At 48.5% G+C, this 24437-nt stretch overlaps 2 protein-coding genes and 3 pseudogenes across 2 annotated transcripts; 1 reads left to right on the plus strand and 4 right to left on the minus strand.

The window, feature by feature from the left end:
* Positions 1-345: 345 nt before the first annotated feature.
* Positions 346-4129, minus strand: LOC136532666 (hypothetical protein At1g04090-like; annotated as a pseudogene).
* A 415-nt stretch (positions 4130-4544) lies between these two features.
* LOC136532667 (uncharacterized) lies at positions 4545-9787 on the minus strand (annotated as a pseudogene).
* Positions 9788-10038: 251 nt separating this feature from the next.
* LOC136532668 (DNA repair protein RAD51 homolog A) lies at positions 10039-17592 on the plus strand. The gene is made up of 9 exons (XM_066525267.1): positions 10039-10180; positions 12671-12815; positions 12923-13033; positions 13140-13231; positions 13318-13412; positions 13498-13611; positions 16690-16819; positions 16987-17108; positions 17212-17592. The coding sequence occupies exons 1-9, from the start codon at positions 10076-10078 to the stop codon at positions 17333-17335; spliced, it is 1038 nt and encodes a 345-aa protein (XP_066381364.1). The 5' UTR covers positions 10039-10075; the 3' UTR covers positions 17336-17592.
* A 784-nt stretch (positions 17593-18376) lies between these two features.
* LOC136532665 (probable carboxylesterase 18) lies at positions 18377-19181 on the minus strand (annotated as a pseudogene).
* A 2771-nt stretch (positions 19182-21952) lies between these two features.
* Positions 21953-24130, minus strand: LOC136532669 (L-type lectin-domain containing receptor kinase SIT2-like). Its single transcript, XM_066525268.1, has one exon. The coding sequence runs from the start codon at positions 24128-24130 to the stop codon at positions 21953-21955; it is 2178 nt and encodes a 725-aa protein (XP_066381365.1).
* Positions 24131-24437: the final 307 nt, after the last annotated feature.

Genomic DNA, 24437 nt, shown 5'->3' on the forward strand with positions numbered 1-24437 from the left:
ACTGCCGCCCGCCGCCCACCGGCACGGACGCTGCCTACACGGAATTAAACGTCACTTTGACGTCGGTATTTAATTTAACGGTTATTGTTTTTTATCGTACGATCCATGTTTTTTAGTACAAAGATTATAGTTGTCTTGTAGCAAACGCACGGATACCCTACCTAGTGTAGAAAAAAGTTTAAAATGAGAATGTAGAAAATTTTTAAAAACCCACGGTACATTAACATTTTTGTTGAAATTGTGAAGCTCGTGCTTACAATGAAGCCTCAATAGTCGTATAAAAGCAACAAACAGCAAACCAAACAATGCTACAGATCATCGAATAGATACAGCATGAGATCGAAATACACTGCGTATATATGAACACAACGAATCCTTTTACCTCCTCTAATCAGCAGGCAATCCTTAATCTGCTGTCGTCCAGGTCCAACGCGAACCGTCTCATCCGTATACTAAGCGCTATCAAGCTTCCTTCTCGTCGTTTCTCCAGTTACCATGCATCTTGGGCCCCGTCGGCCCTTCCCCGACGAGCACCTTCTCCACCAGCTTGGCTAGCCGCTCCCTCACCGAACGCGGCAGGATCCTCGCGGCGCGGTTGATGATCTCGCGCCCGATGTCGTACTCCTCCCGCGGTCCCCACTCGCGCTCGAACCCGACCCACGCCGGCTCCTTGACGCCGAGGGTACTCCGCCGACACCACTTCGCACCGCCCGGCGCCGGTGTCCAGCCTGCTCCCCCTGGCGCAGTCGTTCCGGATCCCGATGCCCAGGCTCGTGTTGCCCTGCAGCACCGTCCCGGCGTTCGGGTAGAACGCGTGCCCGTGCTGCGGACGCGTACACCACCGGCCTGTTCCCGCCGTCCCCGTCGAGGTACTCCAGCCGCGACGCGTCCACCCAGGTGCCCGCGCTGTGCTGCGAGAAGTACATCCGGAGCAGCTCGCCGGAGAAGTTGCTCACGCGCAGCGTCACGTGCTCCCAGTCGCCGACGTGCTCGCCGATCTTGCCGAGCGGGATCGACGGGATGAGCCCGACCTTGGCGCGCGCCGGCCCGTTGAACGGGTAGAAGATCCACACCGCGAGGTCGGTCACCGTCCCGCCGAGCATCGGTTTCGCCTGCACGTACACCTTCGCGCCGGCGAGGTCTCCCTTCTTGACCTTCTCCCTCTGGTTGCCGTCCACCGGCAGGTCCAGCCAGTACCCGCCGTCGTTGCCGCCGCCCTGCGGGAGGTTCGACCCGTCGGCGGCCACCGGCGTCGGGGTCTGGCTGCCCTTCTGGTACAGCAGCGCGCCGTTCTCGAAGAACCACGTCACCGACGAAGGGAAGTAGGGCTCGTTCGGGTGCAGGTACACGTGCGGCGCGTACGCCGCGAGGAGGGAGTTCGCCTGGGCCAGGTCAGGCATGGCGGACGTGTAGCTCGCGCTGTTGTTCTTCAGACACGCCAGCGTCGACGCGCCCGCCGCCGGCGTCGCGCTGCTCTGGGCGAGGAACGTGCCAGCGTGAACGCCACGGGCATCGATGCCGCGGACCGCCGGCCTCAGGGTGGCCGCGCTAAAGCCATCCTTGTCGCTGCTCAACACCGAGTCCTCGGTCTCGCACGCGTCGGTGAAGTCGGCACGGACGCACCTGACCTCGTCGGGCGAAGGCTTGTCCGCCGCGGCCGTGACCACCACGCCGACGGCCTTGTAGCCTTCGGGCGCCGTGGGGAGCCAGAAGTGGCCGGCGCCGTCCGGGCTGGACCAGACGAGGGCGTAGTCCACTGGCGCGGCAAGGAGTGCACCGGTGCCAGACGTGTCCCGACCGACGAGGACATGACCGAAGAGAGGCCGGTTGTTGGGCTGCGCGTAGTGGCCGAGCACGGAGAAGCCGGCAGGGACCGGCGAGGGCTTGAAGAAGGTGGCGCCGAGGCCGTCTTGGGCGCCCTGCGTGGTGGACCAGACCTTGGCAAATGCGGTGACTTGGCGCACCTCTAGGCCTCCAAGGTCTATGCTGCCCTTGGCAAATCCTCCATCTTCTGAAACTGAAACAGTGGTGCCACCGGTGAGCTAAGAAAAATTTCAGCGCGGACAAAACCTAAGCTAAATTTCAGACTAGTGTGATAGTCAAATGTTCAGATGACTGACACGTTGCTTTTCAATCATTTTCATCTCAACCACTAGATCAAAACCAACAAGTAAATCGCATGTTTTATTTCTTTATGCACATTAAAAATGAGGAAAGTGGGAACAATTTCATAACCACAAGAATAAAATGTTTCTTGAGCCTTGCTACTTGCCTGTTCTTTTTTTTTGAACGTAAGCTACTCGCCTGTGTTCTGAATAGAAACAAGCATAACTTCAAAGCAACTTTGAGTTGGTGAAGGGTCAGTATCTGCTGGCTTCAGAAGCTGGAGCGTATCCTAGCTTGTTCTCATTTGATCATAGATGACTAAGAATCTATGCTTATCTTGTTACGTTTCAAAATAGTTGCAAACAAAGGATCAAACTAAAGGCGGACCATTTAATTAATGAATCTAGCAAAGCATGTTCTTTGACGTGATTGCAGGCAAACTGCCTCTACCTAAATAAAGCTTATAAAGATACTCCCTACGTTCCAAATTATAAGAATGTATAAATTTTGCTATGCATATAGATATACACTTGTCTAGATACATTGTAAAGTCAATGGATCTAAAAAAGCCAAAGAGGCTTATAATTTGGAACAAAGGGAGTAACATGTGGTGTGTTTTTGCTGTCTGAAATTCTGAAGTGTCTGTCCTTTCTATTAGAAACGAAAGGCCACAAAAGAGCCTCCGTACAAGGAAAACAACCCCAGCAGGAAAAATTTGCGCTGATTGGACAAACTCACAAACAAGTTGAAAAGCACCCCGACTAGCTACTGATAAACTCAAATTAGCAGATTAACTACCATTCGTGCAGCGAATATCTTGGGAAAACATGAATGGAAGTATTCAATGAGCTTATCAACATGATGTACCTGACGCGGGCACCGACGGTAGCCCAGCCGGAGGAACAAAGTGGTCCTCAATGGGCAGCGCCGCCGTCCCCATAGGCACGCAGGACAAGCACGACCTGCTCCTCCGCATAACCCCGACGAGGTCGACCGGAGAAGAAGGCAACCCGCAGCAGCAAGACGTATGTATCCTTGGCAGCTCAGCTCAGAGCCACGGAAGCTGGTGATATAGAGCAGACGTATCCTTGGCAGCTCCGCAGCTCAGCTCAGAGCCACAGAACGAAGCTGATGATTATAGAGCAAGAGGCAGGTCGCCGTCTCAGCTCTCGACTCCCCTCCGGACAAGTGACAATGTATGTGATCCTTCGGCGACACTAGTCGTCAATCTATATACAAATCCAGCGGCACAGAGCCCCGCCGGGTTGGCTTGTCGGCCACCCCTGCTGCCCGTTGCAAGGAACCGGCGGTTACTTGCAAGAAACCTCGAGCTCTCTCTCTCTCGATCAGTGCTCGCCGAGGCTGTGGCCTAGCTTTTGTTTGGCGACGACTTCACTGCCCCTGCCTTTAAATGCGTCTTCCTCGGCTTCACGGCACTATGTTTTTGATTGACGACATGGATCTAATCCATTGTTTTGCATTGCCATCCATTGGCGCGCGCTTCCATCACCTCAACTCCCACGAGATACACACGTCGTGGCCTTATTTGTTTAGCGTTCCGTCACGGCTTGGACTTCTGTGCTCACCGTGTGTTAGCTTAGCTGGAGCCAAAGGCCGGCATGGGCACACGGACGGACTGGCAGGTTTATCTATTGCTTGTGTCAACGTCGCACGTGCTTCGGCACATTGCATCATTGGGAGGAAAACGTGCGACAAAGCAAAGGCCAGGGCCAGCGACGACGCGCCTCGGGCTGCGTTGTTTTCTGGTTAGGTCAGTCAGAGCAGGTAAGGCCGGACATGCGTTCTGATGACCAGACCATGGCCTCGTTTGATCAGATGCTCGTAGTTTGTTTATTTCACATGAACAACGCGGCATGGCTAAACAAAACGGAGAGAGCGGTTGAAAGATTCCGGTGATGATGCAGAGTAACAAAGATTATTCACACAATCACACAATCGACTTGCAAGGCTCCCTTCCTCCAATGGGATCACGCAAATTTCAGAGTTCAGACTCATGGAACGAGAACGGCATGCAGTTTTTTTTTTCTTGAATACGCATGAGAGCTACGTACCATTGTATGAGAGAAAGCATGCAGTTTTTAGTTTGCCGGAATTAAAACGGAGAACTTGTAAAGAATATGCAACTATGCAAGAGGAATATCCATTTTTTGCGCTGCTGGAAGTCACATCAGCTTGGAGTGGTCCGGGACAAATTTCCGTGTCGGACGTGGACAAGACGCGACTTGCAAAATTTTGTTCTCATGTAGTCTTTATGGACCATTTCTAGGTGTAACCATTCAGACGAGCAAATATTATTCTGGTAGTACAGCTGGTCTGCCCGATACAGGGTGTGATCCAGACTTCGGTTGGACTTGCTACAGTTTTTTTTTTTTTTTTTTTTTTTTTTTTTTTAGGCTACTCATGGCTAAGGGAAGTGCGTATGCATATGGAATTAGTAAACATCACATTTGGATGCATTTGGAATATTAACCACACTAGCATGCAAAACTGGATTTCCACAAGCATCAAAAGTATCATAAGCGAAGTCTTCAGTCTTCACGGTAGAAGTTGACATATTAAATGGAAATTCATGAAAATGCATTCATAATCAAAACCAAGAATACAAGGTGGAGCTTTTATGCTACCAAAAAATAGGAACAATTGTATTCAAGTTTCGTTTCTCTTTTCTCTATGTATTATATTACTGAAATAGATGCTTCCAGTGTTGAGTGTCCAAATTAAATGTTATCTCTATACAAATCGTGCAGGCTCAGTTATAAGAATTCTAAGGAAACAAAGGACAAATATACATATAGGAACTTCAACTAGAAAGAACCACTATGCTCCTGGTACTAACCTCTCTGCTCTGAGAAGACGTGTTCTTTTGCTGTAATAAATCAGATATTTCTTCATGATTTCTTATACTTGAATTATAATGTGTCAAATGATGTTTGCTCCCGGTTCTCAGATGCAAGTACTGCAGAGCACAAGGGCAAAACTTAGTCCTCCAAAAATAGTTTGCTCTCAGTTTCAGTCAAACATGTCTTTTGTTGACAGTTTAACAGTGGAAGCACTTACCATAGCCTATAACAGGACTTATTTGTTAATAACATAACCGTGCATTCCCATTTTCCATTGAATCGAGGCCCTACTGGGAAAGGGCATAAATAAACATAGAAAGATGCTCACCCATGTGCTAAGTATGGCGCTTGACAAATGATTCGACAAGTGGATTTACAAGCTCAGGTGCTTCATCCTGCAAGACAAATGCAAACAAATAAAACAGCAGACTCCAGATGCTAAGGTACAAAACACTAGGCAGATGTCAATAGATAATACAGTAGCTGAATAAATTAATCTGTTACAAAGAGGACCTGAGGGCAGTGTCCAACATCTGGCAAGACAATAAAATCTTCAACTGTATCAAAAGATGAATAGGCTCTTCCAAGCTCAACAGGCTCCCATGGGTCCTTCTCCCCCCATGCTACCAAAACTGGACACTACACAAAACAAAAGAAAACCATACATAATTTCCAAAATCAAAACGAACTATTAATCACACAACTAAGATCATCCGAACCTTGACCAATGGAAGTAACTCTTCGGGTAGAGGTCCTCCAGAGTAGCAGATGAACTCAAGGAATACATCCACTGCTCCAGGATCAAGCCCAGGCTGTAGAATAATCTGAACTAGCTCATCTGTCACTGCAGATGTGTCATGATAACACTGCAGAAAGTTTAGTTAGAACCAGAAAAGCATAAAAGTTGAAGTGTATGCAATCTAAAGGTATAACTACCTATCATTAAAGAAGCAAAAAAAATCACGTTCTATACTTACAATGAAACAAAAGGATCTCCATGCTTCAGCAAAGGAAAAAGAAAATTTAAAGAGTTCTTCGGTTGGATGATTGTTTCTTATTGAGTTGCATACAATGACCAGTTCAACCAAAAGTTTATGGCACAGAGGAAACATGCACAATGCACTCATACTTCAACGCTCCCACTCACTTGTAGGCTCCCTTAAGCTTAAGATGTCGGATAGAAGTGTGCTATAACTTTTATTTAAATTGTTGTATCCAGGATATAATATAAACTATTAAATAGTATCCAGTATTCACCAACTAGTTCAGTCAAAGGTCTAAGCAAAATGAGGAAATGTGGGCAATAAACTCATTTGACAACATTTTGTTGTACAATGGATTTCTGAAGTGGGTAAACAAAAAGCATAAGATTTGAAACTGCTTTACGGTTTACACAATCTGATGCATATAGAAAAATATCGACTACAACATGTACGCGAGTATGTCCTCATATATCTGATTCAAAACATCACAACATATCATCTAGCAAACAGACTAACAATAATGTATTTACTCTAGTGCAAGCCAGACAATAAATAAGAAAGTTATGCTACAATTTCAACAACGAAAGAAGAAGTGTTGAGGAACATTATTTCCCACTGTTCTCTAGGAGAAATAGTGAGTCATAAATTGTCGTGTTTCCATGAAGGGCGGGCCTGGTGCAAGCGGTAGAGTCTTACCGTCTGTGACCGGAAGGTCCCGGGTTCGAGTCGCGGTCTCCTCGCACTGCACAGGCGAGGGTAAGGCTTGCCACTAACACCCTTCCCCAAACACCGCACAGAGCGGGAGCTCTCTGCACTGGGTACGCCCTTTTTATTCTAGACTAGGTGGGGCCTGAAATTCAGTAGTTGGACTGAAATTTGGTGCAATGAAGTTCTAGATTGGAGTTTCTCTTCAGCACACTGACCTTAAGCTGTTCTACAGGGCACATCTATCCCCAAAGAAAATATTGAGCAGCAAAATGTCAAAATGACTTGGATGGGGCCTGAAATTCAGTAGTTGGACCGAAATTTGGTGCAATGAAGTTCTAGATTGTAGTTTCTCTTCAGCACACTGATCTTAAGCCGTTCTACAGGTCACATGTATCCCCAAATAAAATATTGAGCAGCGAAATGTCAAAATGACTTCCATTTACTTTAGATAGTGGGCGAGGCATCGATTTGTATCCTAAGTAAAACCTTGTTTTTTCTTTTTCCGCAGTTATTACATATGAGAAATGAGCATGTAATCCGCTCTCAGGCTCAGGGCATATTAAGATAAGGTAGCTCTTCTAAACATCTAGTTTACCATTATTGTTGTAGAAAAAACATTAGGGCCCTTCTCTGAGAACTTGGGCTTGTGCATAAGACCTATCATAGACCTGTAAGTTGGCACATGACTTCACCATATAATAAAAGGGTTAAATTTATAAACTGAAAAACTCCGATTCATAAACTACATGTTTAAGCTTAAGCTAATGGTAGCTTTCAGCTCTACAAGCCCAAGCTATTGGTCCCAATATACTAGTGCAATGTTTTGTAACACATTTAGTTTCTTCAGACAAGTATGTTATCCTCAACATAAGATTGAATGTAATAGTATATTTTTTTAATGAAACTTTTGGAACTTCTCGCATTAGTGTCACATGGCATAATATTACATATATCCTCTGAATATATTTTACAATATGAGATGATAGAGAGGAAATACCTGGCAAAGAATATTTTTCACAGATTCTGGTGTAGCGACAGCATTAAAAAATAGCTTCCCAACAATAGTGTTCCTAGAAACCAGTAAATGCATTATAACAAGCAACTACCTAGCACCAAGATACTGTGATGGGACTACAAAAATACAAGATACCTTAGGAGACTTTGAAAAGATCTGATGAAAGGCTTTCCAAACCATGGCTGCTTTTTGATATGAAGCATCCTTAGTGAAATATCCAATAAAACAATTCCCTTACATTTTTTAGGTTCCATAACGGCTGCCTGCAGACCAACAACCCCTACAGGATAGTAAGGACAGGACAAAGATTTAAGATACTCAAATCATATGTCAAATAATCACGAGATCAGTCTAATAAATCAGATTCACGAATTTACTCATTTCAGTAACAAATAAAATAAGAATATCAAGCTGGGGGCATCCAGCATTTCAATATTGGAAATGTGTCTTTCAACAGATTGCACGAAGTAACCAGTGTCGCTATGCTAAGACTACTGCATCAGTACCTCAAATATATTAGAAAATGGTTAATGTAATATATAACTAAACATAATGACAGTAAAGGTGCAATGAAAAGAGAAATATGCTAGAAATTCTGACAAAAAAGATCTGGACCTCACCATGGTGACTGGTGGGTCCTAAATACGATTCTAATATAATCACTGGATGTTGTTAATAACCTTTTGAAATCCAAAAGATAAAGAGGTTAAGTCCCTTGTAATAAAGAGGTTAAATCCCAGTGAAACCATATAACTCCCTTGTAATAAAGAAATAGTCAAATATATTCGGAGTAACAGCAGTGCAGCATTGGCAATAGTTGCCAAATCATGTGTGCATTTGGCATACCTCCAATTGAATTGCATATGAAGAAAGCTTCACTCTGGACCACTTCTGCACAAAATGTATTCAGCTGTTCTCCCCATGTCTCAAAAGAATAAAGTTTTCCTCGATCTCACGTGGATTAGGCTTATCAGAATAGCCATAACCAATTAGATCCAACGCATATACCCTGTGTGCCACGGCTAGAACAGGAATATTTTTCCGCCAATGGTCACTGAAAAAAAGGAATATGTAGATCACTGCAAAGCAAAGGTAGCTAATAACTTTCAGAGAGACATATGCGTGGTTAGTTAGCATTACTTTAGTCTCATACGGGTACAGAGTAACTTTGAAGCAAAATAATCAGAAAATTTTCGATGCAATAGGTCAACAAAACTTCTCTAAAAGCTGGATTATCAAATGAATATAAGTTCTCACGTACCTACTAAGTTAATGGGCTACTTTCCCCGGTCCATTCTACATTTTTGCATACCGTTTTTTTTTAATGCATCTCTGCATACCTTAGCACTAAGCAGTCCACCAGCGAAAAGTGTACCAACAGCTAAGGAACATTTGCTATTATGCTATTAAGAAATGCAGTTGCTTGCAAATTTGGAGACAGATATGGAACAGAAACACTCAAACACGGGTTATCTGTGTATGACGCACACCTGTTTGCCCCGAATCCGTGAATGAGAATCAATGCAGGGCCTGATGTCCCAGCGTACTGGTAGCGAATGTTGTAGCCCTTCCATTTCCATGTGCTGCATGCAGACGAAGAAAGGCAGCAATCAACGATAAGCAACACAAGTCGCGATATCCAAAACAATGGAACCGCAGTCGGACCCCAGACGTCACGTCAGGCGCGGCGGTGCCTACCCGGTGCTTACTTGGGGCTGAGGCTCCACCGGTGAGGACGCGTCGGCCGAGAATGGAACGTCCGCGAGCGGCGCGACTGGGGGTCTCTCCTCTACTGGGTCCGCCTTGAAGCCAGAGGCCACGACGCGCAGGCTGGAGCGTGGCGCGCCTCCCGTGGAGGGTTTAAAACGCCTGTAGAATCCCGGCGGGTGGGGCCCCACAGCGAACACCACGCGGGCCGCCGTGGCGCTGCGGTGAGCGGGGAGGGGGCTGGGAGGAGCCGCGCAAGCCATACCGCCGCGCCGCGCGCACGATGGTGCGTGGAGAGCCGACAGCCGAGACCGGGGAAGGAGGAATCGGGGACGGAGAAGCAACGCAACGGGCGCGCGTGCGGGAGCTCCTCAACCATTGCCCATTGGTTGGTGTTCGTTGTTTCGCCGCGTGGGCGAAACGAGACGGCAGGAGGCGAGCGGGGTCGGGTTTGGTGGGCCCTCGAGTAGCTGACCGAAAAAAACGGAAACAGAAATTGGATAGGGCTCTAGCCCATCTCGTTTTACTGGGCTTAAAGGCAGGCCGCATGGGCCCACTGGTTGGCTCATCTGCGGGCCGCCGACCGCCGTCCGCCGAAAGGAGCTCCAGTCCAATAAATCCTCCCGGCTCTTTTTCCTTTGCCGCTCTCCAATTCGACTCAAACAAACGGGCACAGGTGAGAGAAGGAGAAGACCATGTCGGCGGCGGCGCAGCAGCAGAAGGCGGCAGCCTCGACCTCGGCGGCGGGAGCGGAGCAGGAGGAGGTGGAGCACGGGCCATTCCCCATCGAGCAGCTCCAGGTACGGACCCGGCTCCCCTCGCCTTTCGCTCTAACCCTAGCCGGCTTCTTGGGTCCGGTTCTTGTTCCCCTCGCACCGGAATGAGTGGGTTCTCCGAGAGTCGAGGCTTTTCCGTGTGAGGAGGGAATGGAGGTGGATTTCGTCGCGGGTTTCGGGTTCTTTGGGTGGGGCGCTGGGTTTTTGGCCGAAGAAATGGGAGGTTCTTGAATCGTTTGTTCCTCCCTTCGTGGAGCCAAGGGTAAGTCTTGGATATTCCGGTCCGCGCGCAGATGAATTAGCATTGGGTTTTCCCAGCTATTGCTGCGGTTTATTGAGTGCGATGACGTAGGTTCTTGATTGATTAACTCGCTTTTTCCCGTGAATGACGGCAAGATTATGAGAGATTTTGGAGTTTCCAGTTCATGCGTGGTTGAGTTGACATTCTTGGTTCCGAGAAACTAGGTTCTTGATAACTCGCCACTTCACAATGAATGGCGGTCAATCTCGAGCGTTTATTGCGGTTTCGATGTGTTTGCTGTTGACTGAAACAAACTTTTGGAAATGGAATCCTAGCCCCTGCCTCTTCATTCAGGGTATGAAATGGGAATTTTTCTTGCAACTTTTGGTGGCTTGCAGTTGCAGTCCACTTAGACTGTCTCCAACGATAAGAAGGCAAACACGAGACCTATTTCATGATTTGAGTCACGTACAGAGAAAGGGTCACGGACCCAAAACCTTCCTTCTCCAACAGCGATGCCGCTTGCTCCTCCGTCTTCGTCTTCCCCGCGGCCGGCCACCGAGTTGCAAGCTCCGGCGCGAGATCTGGCGAGGCGCGCGGCCCCTTCGCGCGGACGAGCCCCTCCACTGAAGAACAGCGATGCTGCAAAGAAAGAACAGAAAAGACAACGCACGAACCGAAGACAGAGAACGGCGGACACAAAATCAACCAAAAATCGGTCAAATCACAATGATTCGTTCCCAAACTTTGCACAGGCCATCACAAGGAAGTTGTCGAGCTACTCCTACAAGATCATGGCTCAAACCAACTTCAATCTCTGGGAAAAACAGATCATGGCCAAGAACACGAAAAAGTCCCCAAAAACGAAATTCAAAATTCAAGCCGAATTCGTGAGGGATTTGGAGGGGGATCATATCAAAGATGCTCCCTAAGGTCCTAGCAACATTTCCCCTCAACCAATTCCACAAGATTCGGGCTCAAACACGAAGAACAAAAAATCCTCCAAAAAGGGCTCCAAAAATAGGAAAAAGAAAAACGCACGGGAATCAAAGATTTAGCACGAAATTAGACAACAAGCACAGCTAAATCACGAACGCATCATCTTTACAAGGCTCTCTCACCTGGCCCATACCCACTCCCTGTATAAATGAGCAGCCAGCAGACCCCGCCCAAGGCAGCAAGCAAAGCACAGCAGCAGCTCTCCAGCCTCTCTTGTCCTAACCAAAGGCTAGCTCGAGACTGCACTGCACACCGGCAGCAGCAGCGACGTGACGAGCCAAGGTGAGAGCAGACCAGAGTAGAGTGGTCGATTGAGATGAAGAGCCGGAGGCAGAGCAGCGGGGGCAGTTCGGCCGCGTGCGCCGCGGGGGAGGCGAACACGCACACGCACAGCAGCGGTGGCGGCGGGGGGGGGGGGGGGGGGGGGGATGCAAGCTGGAGAGGAAGGACGTGGAGAAGAACCGGAGGCCGCACATGAAGAGCTCCCTCCCCTGCGCGGTCGCGCCGGACTCCCGCTCCCGCCTTGCCTCCTTCACGCCGTCGCGCCGCAGAGATATGGGTCGAGGAGAGAGAAGGACGCTTTTTTGCGTTTCCTTTGGCCCGGTTGCCAAAATGCGTCGCGCGGATGGGTCATGGAGCGGGTATTTGATAGGCAAAGTACTGTGCGAGACTTATTTTTAGGTTTGGGTACCGCCGTTGGAGTCAGTCTTATGTTGGGGTTTTCCTGGGTTTGTTTCGTACTTTGGTTCTTGGCTTCCTACCACGGATTGCACAATTTGCAGTAGTAAACAGTGTCAACCTTTAGTACATTCATTGCTGCACTGAGATGACGTGCTTTCAATTGGAGTCATAACTTGGCTCTCGAGTGGATTCATGGGACATGGGTAGTTGCTTCTGAAATCTGCTTCAAAAATGAAGCGTGAAGTCACCATCCTGTATTTTGTGAGAAATGCTCCTGTTAGTTGAATTTTCTGTGCCTACATCATTTCAGATGAGTCAGTTTTTTCTTATCAAACACCTTCTCAAAAGGAGGAATTTGTTGCCTGAACTATATTGGCCTGTTAACTAATACATGGCACAATTGTAGTTTATTGCTTCATTTTTTTATGCTCAATATACATTAGCAAAGGCTCTTATGGTTGCATTTTGCAATTTTTTTATTTCCCTTGTTTAAGTGCCATTTAGGTAGCTGACTAACTGTGACTAGTTTCTTGAAACATAAAACAGGTCTGTTGCTTTGTTAACATTAAATTTCTGTGTAATTTGTGGTCTAGGCTTCTGGAATAGCTGCATTGGATGTGAAGAAGCTGAAAGATTCTGGTCTCCACACTGTGGAGGCTGTGGCTTACACTCCAAGGAAAGATCTTGTGCAGATCAAAGGGATAAGTGAAGCTAAAGTTGACAAGATAATTGAAGCAGGCAAGTAATATGGGACTGTATATGTATTGAAACTGTATTGAGGCTATGTTGTATGGAAGTTGTATTGCACACTATCGAACTCATAACTGTCAGCAAGCTTTTTGCAGCATCCAAGATAGTTCCACTGGGATTTACAAGTGCCAGTCAACTTCATGCGCAGCGGCTGGAGATTATTCAAGTTACAACTGGATCAAGAGAGCTTGATAAGATCTTGGAGGGTAATGAGCTTGCATATTCCATGATATTAGTTTCCATAGACGATTGTACTATAGCAAGTCACAGTGATTACTGATTGAGCATTCTGTTATGACATACCTGCAACAGGTGGGATAGAAACAGGATCTATCACTGAGATATATGGTGAGTTTCGCTCTGGAAAGACTCAGTTGTGTCACACCCTTTGTGTTACATGTCAGGTGACATTTTTATCTATCCACCCCTTTTCCATTTCATTCCTTAATTGTTCTGTTGGTCTCAAATATGTAAACCATCTATATTGCAGCTTCCACTGGACCAGGGTGGTGGTGAAGGAAAGGCTCTATATATTGACGCAGAGGGTACATTCAGACCACAAAGGCTCCTGCAGATTGCTGACAGGTTATACCTAAGAGTCTAAGACCCACTTATTATTTTGGATTATAACATAACTTTGATTGCTAAGCGTGCACATGCTGGAATCTAGGTTTGGACTGAATGGTGCTGATGTGTTAGAGAATGTGGCTTATGCCAGAGCTTATAATACGGATCATCAATCTAGACTTCTGCTGGAGGCAGCTTCCATGATGATAGAGACCAGGCAAGTCCAACTTTTAGTTTTGAATCTACTACATGTGAACTGTCTGTTACTTTGAGCACATAACAAATATAAGCATGATTTACTTACTATAGTTAGGTGAGCAGCAGTTGTGCCCTAGGTAAATATTAAAAATTGTTGGGTTATCTTTCTGCTTATGAATCAAAGGTATTGATCCTTTGTAGCCACATCGGTTCCATGTGACATTAAAATATACATGCGCCTCTTGTACTGAACTGAACTGAACTTCACTATTTTTTACAGCTGTAGTATCGTGAGTTTTCAGTCTATGTGCGTTGAATAAGAATGTCCCAAATTTATTCATGATACATTGCTTTTCATGCCAGCTACAACAACAACAACAACAACAACAACATAGCCTTTTAGTCCCAAGCAAGTTGGGGTATCCTAGATTTGAAACCCACCAAGAGCCCCAAGTCACGGTTCAAGCACTTCAATAGCTGCTTTCCAAGTACTCCTATTCAAACATAGATCTTTAGGTATATCCCAAGCTTTTAAATATCTTTTTATTGCCTCCCCTCATGTCAATTTCGGTCTTCCTCTACCTCTCCTTATATTATTAGCTTGGCTTAGGACTCCACAATGCACTGGTGCCTCTGGAGGTCTCCTTTGAACATGGCCAAACCACCTCAACCGATATTGGATAAGCTTTTCTTCAATTGGTGCTACCTCTAGGCGATCACGCGTATCATCGTTCCGAACTCGGTCCATTCTTGTGTGACCGCAAATCCATCGCAACTTACGCATTTCTGCAACACTCAGTTGTTGAACATGTCGAATCTTTGTAGGCCAACATTCTGCTCCATACAACATAGCCGGTCTAATCGCTGTTCTATAGAACTTGCCTTTTAGCTTTTGTGGTACTCTCTTGTCACAGAGGATGCCAGAAGCTTATCGTCACTTAATCCACCCTGCTTTGATTATATGGCTAATGTCCGCATTAATATCTCCATCCCTCTATAGCATTGATCCCAGATACCGAAAGGTATCATTCTTAGCCACTACTTGACCTTCCAAACTCACATCTCCCTCCTCTTGTACAACTCCGCCAAAGTCGCATCTCATGTATTCGGTTTTATTTTTGCTCAATCTAAAACCTTTAGACTTAAGGGTCTGCCGCCATAACTCTAGTTTCCTATTTACTCCCGCCTGGCTTTCGTCCACTAACACTACATCATCAGCGAACAACATACACCAAGGGATATCCCTTTGTATGTTCCTGGTAACCTCATCCATTACCAAGGCAAAGAGATACGGACTTAAGGCTGACCCTTGATGAAGTCTAATTTTGATCGGAAAGTAATCTATGTTACCATCGTTTGTTCGAACACTAGTCACAACATTGTTGTACATGTCCTTGATGAGGGTCACGTACTTTGATGGGACTTTATGTTTGTCCAAAGACCACCACATAACATTTCTTAGTATCTTGTCATAAGTCTTCTCTAAGTGAATGAAAACCAAGTGGATGTCCTTCTTCTGCTCTCTAAACTGCTCCATAACCTGTCTTATTAAGAAGATTGCTTCTGTGGTTGACCTTCCGGGCATGAAACCAAATTGGTTTGTTGATATCTTTTTTTTTTTACCAGAGGGAGAGATGTCCCCCTGATTTTCATCTTAAGAAGCTAGTGCCGTGACTCGAACCTGGGCTGGCTCAGCCAACCGCTTCTTTGGCGTGTTGTGCTGACCAGTTGCACGGCGCTGCTCGATGACTCTCTCCCATAACTTCATAGTGTGGCTCATCAACTTAATTTCCTGATAATTAGTACAACTTTGGATATCTCCCTTGTTCTTATAGATTGGTACCAATATGCTTTTTCTCCACTCCTCAGGCATCTTGTTCGATCGAAAGATATTGTTGAACATCTTGGTTAGTCATTCTATAGCTATATCCCCGAGACATCTTCATACTTTGATTGGGATACCATCAGGGCCTATCGCTTTGCCCCCTTTCATCCTTTTCAAGGCTTCTCTGACCTCCGATTCTTGAATCCTCCCCACAAAGCGCCTGTTAGTGTCATCAAACGAGTCGTCCAGCTGAACGGTGGTGTTCTCGTTCTCACCATTGAACAATTTATCAAAATACTATTGTCATCTATGTCTGATCTCATCCTCTTTCACCAAGAGCTGCTCCCTCTCATCCTTTATGCACTTGATTTGGTTGAAGTCCTTTGTCTTCCTATCGCGAGCCTTAGCCATCCTATAAATGTCATTCTCTCCTTCTTTTGTACTCAAACGTCGGTAAAGGTCCTCATAGGCCCGCCCCTTTGCCTCACTCACCGCTCGTTTTGCAGTCTTCTTTGGCACCTTGTACTTCTCTATGTTGTTTGCACACCTGTCATAATACAAGCGCTTATAGCACTCCTTTTCCTTAATAGCCTTTTGCACATCTTCATTCCACCACCAAGTGTCTTTCGAGTCGCATCCGCTCCCTTTGGTCACTCCAAGCACCTCTGAAGCAACCTTCCAAACGCATGTTGCCATCTTCTCCCACATGCTGTTTGCATCGCCTTCATCATTCCAAGGGCCCTCTTCAATAACCTTTTCCTTAAAGACCTTTGATGCATCCCCTTCTAACTTTCACCACTTCGTTCTAGCAACCCTAGCTTGTTTGTTCCCACGAGCTTGCACCAGAAAGCGGAAGTCAGCCACCACCAGCTCATGCCAACTAACTAGTCAAAATATAATATGGTTAGCCAGTTGATGTATATTTAGCATATCAAACCTTGCAGGACATACTGCTAATACAGAAACCAGTTAATACTATGGTTAGGCTGTATATACCAAAGCAATGGTCACTAGCATGATAATGCTGCCTCACAATCTTATCACATCAACCAATACAGAAACCAGTTAATTTTTGTTGCTGCAACTGCAACCATGTTGAAGTGTTTTTTATTAACTCTGCTTGTAAATGCTTTTTTGCTGCATTCTTAGACATATCCATATGACTATATAGCTGATGCCTGTTTTCAATATATGCTTATTTACGAATCTCATGGTTTCCATATGACTAATAATAGCAGACCTAGCTGTTGTTCTGAATCTCTACATTTGCAGGTTTGCTCTCATGGTTGTAGACAGTGCCACAGCTCTGTACAGAACTGATTTCTCAGGAAGAGGGGAGCTATCAGCGAGGCAAATGCACATGGCTAAGTTCCTGAGGAGCCTTCAGAAGTTAGCAGATGAGGTCAGTTGTAAATTAGCATTCTTTATTTTTCGTCATTGAGAAAATTGTAGCCTTTTACCTTTATTGCTATGTCTTAGCTTTCATTCAAAAGAAAATTCTGTTTACATTATTTGGATATCCATCATGGTTGTTCAATTTGTTTAAATTGATTTTATTGGTCACTGCAGTTTGGAGTTGCTGTGGTTATCACCAATCAAGTAGTGGCACAAGTGGATGGATCTGCTATGTTTGCTGGACCGCAGTTCAAGCCCATTGGTGGAAACATCATGGCTCATGCTTCGACCACAAGGTGCATTGCTCTGCCAGTTGATCATAATAACTAGTTGTCTATATTCCAATGTCGGTTCTATTCCTATCTACTCTTCCTTAAAATGTCAGTGATGTCTCTACAGGCTTGCTCTTCGCAAGGGACGAGGGGAGGAGCGGATCTGTAAAGTAATAAGCTCTCCCTGCCTTGCTGAAGCCGAAGCAAGGTTTCAGTTAGCTTCTGAAGGTGTTGCAGATGTCAAGGACTGAGACCATATCTGCTTACAGGCATCTTCATATCCATTGCTGGTCTGCTGTCTGATTTGTCATTCCTTGGGTCAACTTCTGTGTTGCCCTCACCTTGATGTACAAAACAGTTGCCTTCACAGATGTGACTGCACGCCTGTGACTGATCTAGGCGTCCTGTTGTAAATAAAACGATGCCTGTTGCCCTGTTGTGTGTTGTATGTAATCTGACAACTCCAACAAATATTGACACAATTGTAGTTATGATGTATCAAATATCAGCTCAGTTCCCATTTTGGGTTTTATTGTTCGCTTAGCACAGCAAATGCTGGATGTGCAGTGTGGACAAGAATCCACAGAACGACAGTGACCGATCTTGATAAAGTAGTTAGTGAATATGACAATTGGTGCAGGTTGCATTATGGTAACCTTTGAGTTCACTTGTGATAAGAACAGGCTTGATGGGAAAAACTAACTTGTGATTGGAACAGGTTTGACGTGGAAAACTATGGATTCTGTATGATTGGCTGTTGTCTGACCATTTCCATTGTTTCTTCACTTAATGAAATGTTACCATCACATAAGACATGTTTATAGTTTGTTTACAAGACATATTTATGTACACTTTTTTTTGGGGGGGGGGGGGGGGGGGGGGGGGGGGGTGCAGAGGGCAGAAAATAGGAATTTATTTTTGTGGCCATGCAGGTCAAAATTGAAACACCAGTTTTCGTCCAAAAGCTTTGCAATTAAGTTTTAGAAATGACTATTCACCACCTTCTAGTTGACCATCTTGAGTTCTTGACTACATGACACTTGTGTTGTCATCAAAGTCACTTGAAATTCTACACGATATGAGTCATTAGTGAAGACTAACTATAACAAATAGCAAGAGCGTATACTAGTAAACAAACATCAAAATAAAACCATATAAGATCCAAATAATTTTAATCTATGCACCATACTCCCTCCGTCCCGGTATATAAGACGTAATCACATCTGGTTCAAAGACCAAGGAACATATTTAATTCTCAACTATAAAACCGTCTAGTACCGGTACCTCAACTGTTAAAACCGTCCACTTTTAGCACCTGAGCATATGGCAAGGTTGTTTTGACGCACGTCGAGCGGTTTGGACCACATCCAGTCCGAGCCCTGCACGGTCACCACCGGCACCGTCCCGTCTAGTCTGGCCTCTGCGTCTGTCCGCTCCTCGCCGCCCAAGTACGGCTGCACCAGGACGACGCCGGTGAGGCGGAATGGGTTGGAACACGGTGGGGACGAGTACACGACGTCGGCCGTCGTCCGGCGCTGCGCCACGTGGTGGGCGATGTTGGTGCCGGCGCTGTCAACGGTGAGGAAGCAATGGGAGAGGTCCACCGGGACGGCGACGCCGTCAGGAAGGCCCACGGAAGCGAGGTGCCGGAGCACGTCGACGCCGTCCTCGTACGTGGCGGGGCAGCGGTGCTCGGGGGCGAGATGGTAGTCGACGGACACGACGACGGCGCCTAGCTCGCGGTAGAACCTAGGCCGCGGAGAGTAGCGCGAAGGCGCCGCCGTGGAAGTAGACCACGGCGTGGAGCGGCGAGGCGGAAGAGGCCTCCGACGGCGAGAACACGCACGCCCACAAGCCGCGTGACGCGTCCACGTCCACGTCGGCGGACTAGACGCCGTGCACGTCTAGGCGCGTGCTTGCATGGGCATGGCGGTCGAAGAAGCTGAAGAAGGGGCGGTTGATCGTGCCGTCACGACGCATCGAGAAGCCGGCGACCACGTCGAGGCACAAGAGCTGGGACCGCACCTTCCACGGTAGGGATGGCCTGCGCGGAGCGCTCGGCGCTCCTTCCCCGGGGCCAGCGCCGGCGGCTTCCATCTCGCTAGTGTAGTCGAATCGCACACCCAGCCAACCACCGCGTTTGAACAGGATCCAGGCCAGCCCAACCAGCCGACCACGCACCTCGCGCACGCAATCGCGTATCGTATCTTAGTTTGAACGAAATCCGCATCACTTTTCGCTGACCCGGCTAGCTTACGGGAGGAGCTGATGAGATCGATGCGCACGTCGGCTCTTGTTGCAGGTCAGCGGCGGGGAACGGCAAGGGCAAGGGCGAGAAGCGGCAGCGGCAGCCGCGGTTCGCGTTCATGACCAAGAGCGAGGTCGACCACCGGTGGCGCAAGTACGGCAAGAAGGCCGTCAAGAACAGCCCATACCCCAGGTACGTGGTACTCCTACGCATTCATACATACATACATACATACATGCACATCACATATATACAGTTACCCTACTTCACTGCACGCACCTCTCTCCGATCCTACTCCCATGTCTGCATGAGCTAACGGTGGAGGTGCAACCGCGCGTGTGATGGCGCATGCAGGAGCTACTACCGGTGAAGAAGCGGGTGGAGCGGTCGTACCAGGACCCGGCGGTGGTGATCACCACGTACGAGGGAAAGCAGACGCACCCCATCCTGGCCACACTCTGTGGCAGCACCCACCTCCTCACCGCGCAGCTGCACCACCATAACGGCGGTCACCACCACCTCGGCGCCTTGCCACCGCCGCCCCTGCTGCCGCAGATGGGCGCGCCGTTCAGGCGGGCCTCAGGCGGTGGCGGAGGCGTCATCGACATGCTGGGGCTCTTGCCTCCGCGCAACCAGCACGCCATGCCGCCGGCGATAGGCCTCGCGTCGTCCCGCGGCATGAGCGGCGGTCCGCCTCCCTGCCTTGGTACATACTTGGAGCAGTCGATGGAGGCACTGATGGTGTAGGGGATGCTGACGCCGCACTTGGAGGGGATGCTGGCGGCGTTGCCGGCGTTGAGGCCGCTGACACGTCCGGCAGCGCGGCCACGACGGCGATCGTCACAGCTGCCGCTTGCTCTGCTCTGGAGCTGCGTGGGCTGTGTGCTCCTAGCGCATGGGCTATGCGCTCCTCGCGTCTCCCTCCCTCGCCGCTGGCGAGCCTCCTCCTGGCCGGATTGGCTGTCGGCTGTCGCCCCCTGTGGCATGCTCTGCTTTGGAGCCGTCCAGGGACTGGGAAAGGTGAAGACGAGATTTTTATGGGTGCTAAATACAAATGCTATGACTCATGTGAATAGTAGTATGGAGTGAAGGTTAGTTTCATGAAAATCCAGGGTCTCTTATGCAAAATGCGCAGCGCGCCTTGGGCCTACCCTCCTGGGCCAGAATGCTCCCGCGCGTGGTCAAAACCGCTCAACGTCAGTCAAAACAGCCTTGTCCTCGCGCCAGATGCTAAAAAGTGAACGGTTTTGACAGTTGGGGCACCAGTACTAGATGATTTTGTAGTTGAGAGTTAAAATTAGACCAACACAATAGTTGAGGGACCAAAAATGGACTTAATCCAAATTGAAACACCAGTTTTCGTCCAAAAGCCTTGCAATTAAGTTTTAGAAATGACTATTCACCACCTTCTAGTTGGCCATCTCGAGTTCTTGACTACATGACACTTGTGTTGTCATCAAAGTCACTTGAAATTCTACACAATATGAGTCATTAGTGAAGAGCGTATACTAGTAAACAAATATCAAAATAAAACCATATAAGATCCAAATAATTTTAATCTATGCACCGTACTCCCTCCATCCCGGTATATAAGACGTAACCACCTCTGGTTCAAAGACCAAGTAACATATTTAATTCACTCTCTCAACACTAGTATTACTGCGTCGATATACATGTGTCTAGAGAGAGAGCATGCCTTATATTGTGGGACTCCAATAAAAAGTGGGTTACGTCTTATATATTAGGACGGAGGGAGTAATATAGAGCGTTTTATGAAAAATATAAAAATGGTTTCATTTTTTGAGCTGAAATAATTTTCCTATGATTTTTCTAAGATTAAACAAATTTTATGATTTTAATTTCATATTTTTTTAAAAAGTATTTGGGTAGTTTTTTAATATTTGTTTTTGTAACTTTTTTGGTAAAGTCTATTTGACCCCTGAATCATCAACATACTCTGATTTACCTCTCTTGTGGACTCATGGTTTGATGTGGCGCCATATCGGACGTTTGATGTAGCGTTATGTTAGACTAAACCGCCTTGACAATCACACAAGGATAAAAATAGTTGGTTTCAATAGTTGAAGGAGCCAAAACATTTGGTTTTTTAGTTTGTTTGAGGAGATAAATCGGATAAGTTGAGGAAGATGAGGAGATAAATAGGACTTTTCGCTTCAATTGATCAGTTTACCTGGACTTTCACGATGAAGTGGCCTTCATCAGAGGTGAGTGGGCCTCTGCTGGACCCCTTCCTCTTGTGTTCCGCGGTCCGCCAAGCTCCTCATCAGCCTATCGCATTCTTTTTGTACTGAAAAGCTGCTAGATTTAAAGAAAAGCTACTAATGTTCAGTTGCGCTATGCCTATTGCCTACTCGTATTACTAAAATTGCACTAGTACGCGCGATACTAGGAGAGATGGACTGTAATTTGGAACTGAACAAGACCAAAACACATCTAGTAGACCGAGTTGAGCAGGGCGACGGATGACTTTACCATCTAGCAGATTCCAAACAACTTAGATGTCATCTAAGTTGTTCGGGCTGACATTTTTAAGTTGGGATCACAAGTTGATTGCATTGCAGGGACAGGGTCAGGGAGAAAAGCAGCAGCAACTGCAGGATCATCTCCCCTCAGAGAGAACAGTCGAAGAGGCTGCACAAACGCTGGTGGTAGCCGACGACGTATCGCGTGACATGACGTACCAATCAAACCCTTGTTGGATCTGCGCCAGCGCCATCGTGCCATAGCTCGGTGACAGATCAGGAAGAACAGGCAGGCCGGAGTCCAGGTACTGCACAACTTTCCGCATGCTAGGCCTCATACTCGGCAGAGGGTGCAGGCACATCATGCCCAGATTCAGCACGAGGCTCACCTCGTCCGCGTCGTACCTTACCGCGAGCCGCGGATCCACCGCGTCGAGAACCGTACCACCGCCGCGGTGGCACTCGACCACCCAGTCTACCAGCACGACAGGATCGCCATTACGGTGGTCTCGCTCGATCGGCCTCCGCCCGCAGACGACCTCCAGGAGGAACGCGCCGAACGCGTACACGTCCGTCGACGGAGTCGCCCTGCCGTCGCGCACGAGTTCCGGCGCGAGGTACCCCATGGTCCCGACGACGCGAGTCGTCTCAGGGGTGGCGCCGTGATCGTACAGCCGGGCCAGACCGAAGTCGCCCAGCCGCCCGTTCATCTCGTGGTCCAGGAGCACGTTGCTCGCCTTTACGTCTCGGTGGATGACGACCTGCTCCCAGTCCTCGTGCAGGTACACGAGGCTCGACGCGACGCATCTGATGACCCAGTACCTCTGCGGCCAGGAAAGAGCAGGCTTGCTTGGGTCGTGTAGGTGCTTGTCGAGACTGCCGTTTGCCATGTAGTCGTACACCAGGAGAAGCTCGCCCTTGCGCCTGCAGTAGCCCAGCAACTGCACGAGGTTCCGGTGTCGGAGGTGGCCGATGCTCACCACCTCGGCGACGAACTCCCTCACTCCTTGCTTTGACCCATGCGACACCTTCTTCACTGCTACCTCCAGGTTAGATGACGGGAGTGTTCCTTTGTACACTCTCCCGAATCCTCCGACGCCGAGCAAGTTCCTGTCGTTGAACCCGTTGGTGGCATGGAACAAGTCCTTGTACGCGAACCGGTGCGGACCGAACTCGTCCTCCCAGTCTTCCCGCACCTCGGCGTACCGGCGCCTCCGCCGGACGATCACGAAGACGGCTGCTAGCGCCGCGGCGGCAAGCAGTGCGGTGGCCGGCGGCAGCGTCACGTCCAGGACCTTGGACCGGGGCTTGGGACCCAACCGTGGCAGGACAGGGAGCTTGGAGAAGTCGAGAGGAGGAGCTGGCCCGTCCAGGCTGAAGCTCCACCCGAGCACGTAGTGGTGCGTGGACAAGACCCCGGTCGCCGCTGAGAAGCCTACGTACACCGGATCCGCCACGACGGTGGAGAGATCGATGGCCATGGAGAGTAGAGGCTTCTTGGGTTTTGGCACTCGGACCGGCGCGAGCGTCACGTCCAGTCGTCTGGCCCGACCGTCGTAGTCCACCCACACCTGCATCGGCTTGCGGCTGTTCAGTGCCAGCTCTCGAAAGGCGCCTCCGTCGCCGTTGTCGTAGTATCCTGCCGGCCGGGCCTGCTCCGATATCATGCTGTTGACGTCGACCCCGACATGGTTGCTGTTGATGTCGTGGAACTCGGCGTCGGTGATGGTGTCGAGCTCAACCGCCAGGACGCCCGCCGTGGTGCCGTTGGTCGCGTTGAGGAGGCCCAGGTACTGCCCGGCGTTCGCCGTGGAGAGGTTGCTGGTCGGGGCGACCACGAAGGCGAGGCCGTGGGAGCTCAGCTCGTCGTAGGGGGACACGATGGCGAAGACGAAGCATGTCGACAAGGACCGAGCCGTCGTCGCCGCGGACTCGCTGCTGGGGCGGCGGAGGTGGAGCGGGACTGGATGGAAGGCGTGCGCTTTCGCCTGGTCCGTGGTGTTGGTGAGCGCCAGGAGGCCGTCGGGAGTCACGACTGCGAGGCCGTCCAGCGTAAGGCCCGCCGCGGCGAAGCCTTCGTGAACGAACTGGCCGCTGTCGGTGTCGGCGGCCGAGGCCGCACGGATCAGGAGCAGCAGAACAAGGACGAGGACGAGGGATGTAGCCTTGGCAAGCATAGTTTTTTTCCGGCATTGGTGCGCGCAACCACAATGCATGCTGTGCAGTTTCTGACGTTGTATTGTTGCATTAGCTGGACGATTTGTTGATAGGACCGAGGAATCTTTCTGCGCTGTACTTGTGCAGGTGCTGCTCATTGCTCAAACACGGGCGTCGCCATGACTAGCAATTCTATTATCCGGCTGACCAGTTCCGCGGGTCAATTCCGGTAGCCGGCGGTGGCGTGTGAGAGTGGGGTCACTGATGGAGCCATGGAGGACCTGACAGTGACTCACTGATGAAATCCTTTATGGTGGAATTCAAAGTCTCGCTCAATGCTTCTTTTTTACTACCGGTCTCGGTCTGCCCGGTCAATTACGGAGTCGCTTTGGTATTTCTGTCTTCGTCGTTCATTAAAGAACAGAGTTTTACATCAAGCTTTAATCACCAGTCCTGATCCTGATA

The sequence above is a fragment of the Miscanthus floridulus genome, unplaced genomic scaffold (assembly GCF_019320115.1).
Source record: "Miscanthus floridulus cultivar M001 unplaced genomic scaffold, ASM1932011v1 fs_686_1_2, whole genome shotgun sequence".
NCBI lineage: Eukaryota > Viridiplantae > Streptophyta > Magnoliopsida > Poales > Poaceae > Miscanthus > Miscanthus floridulus.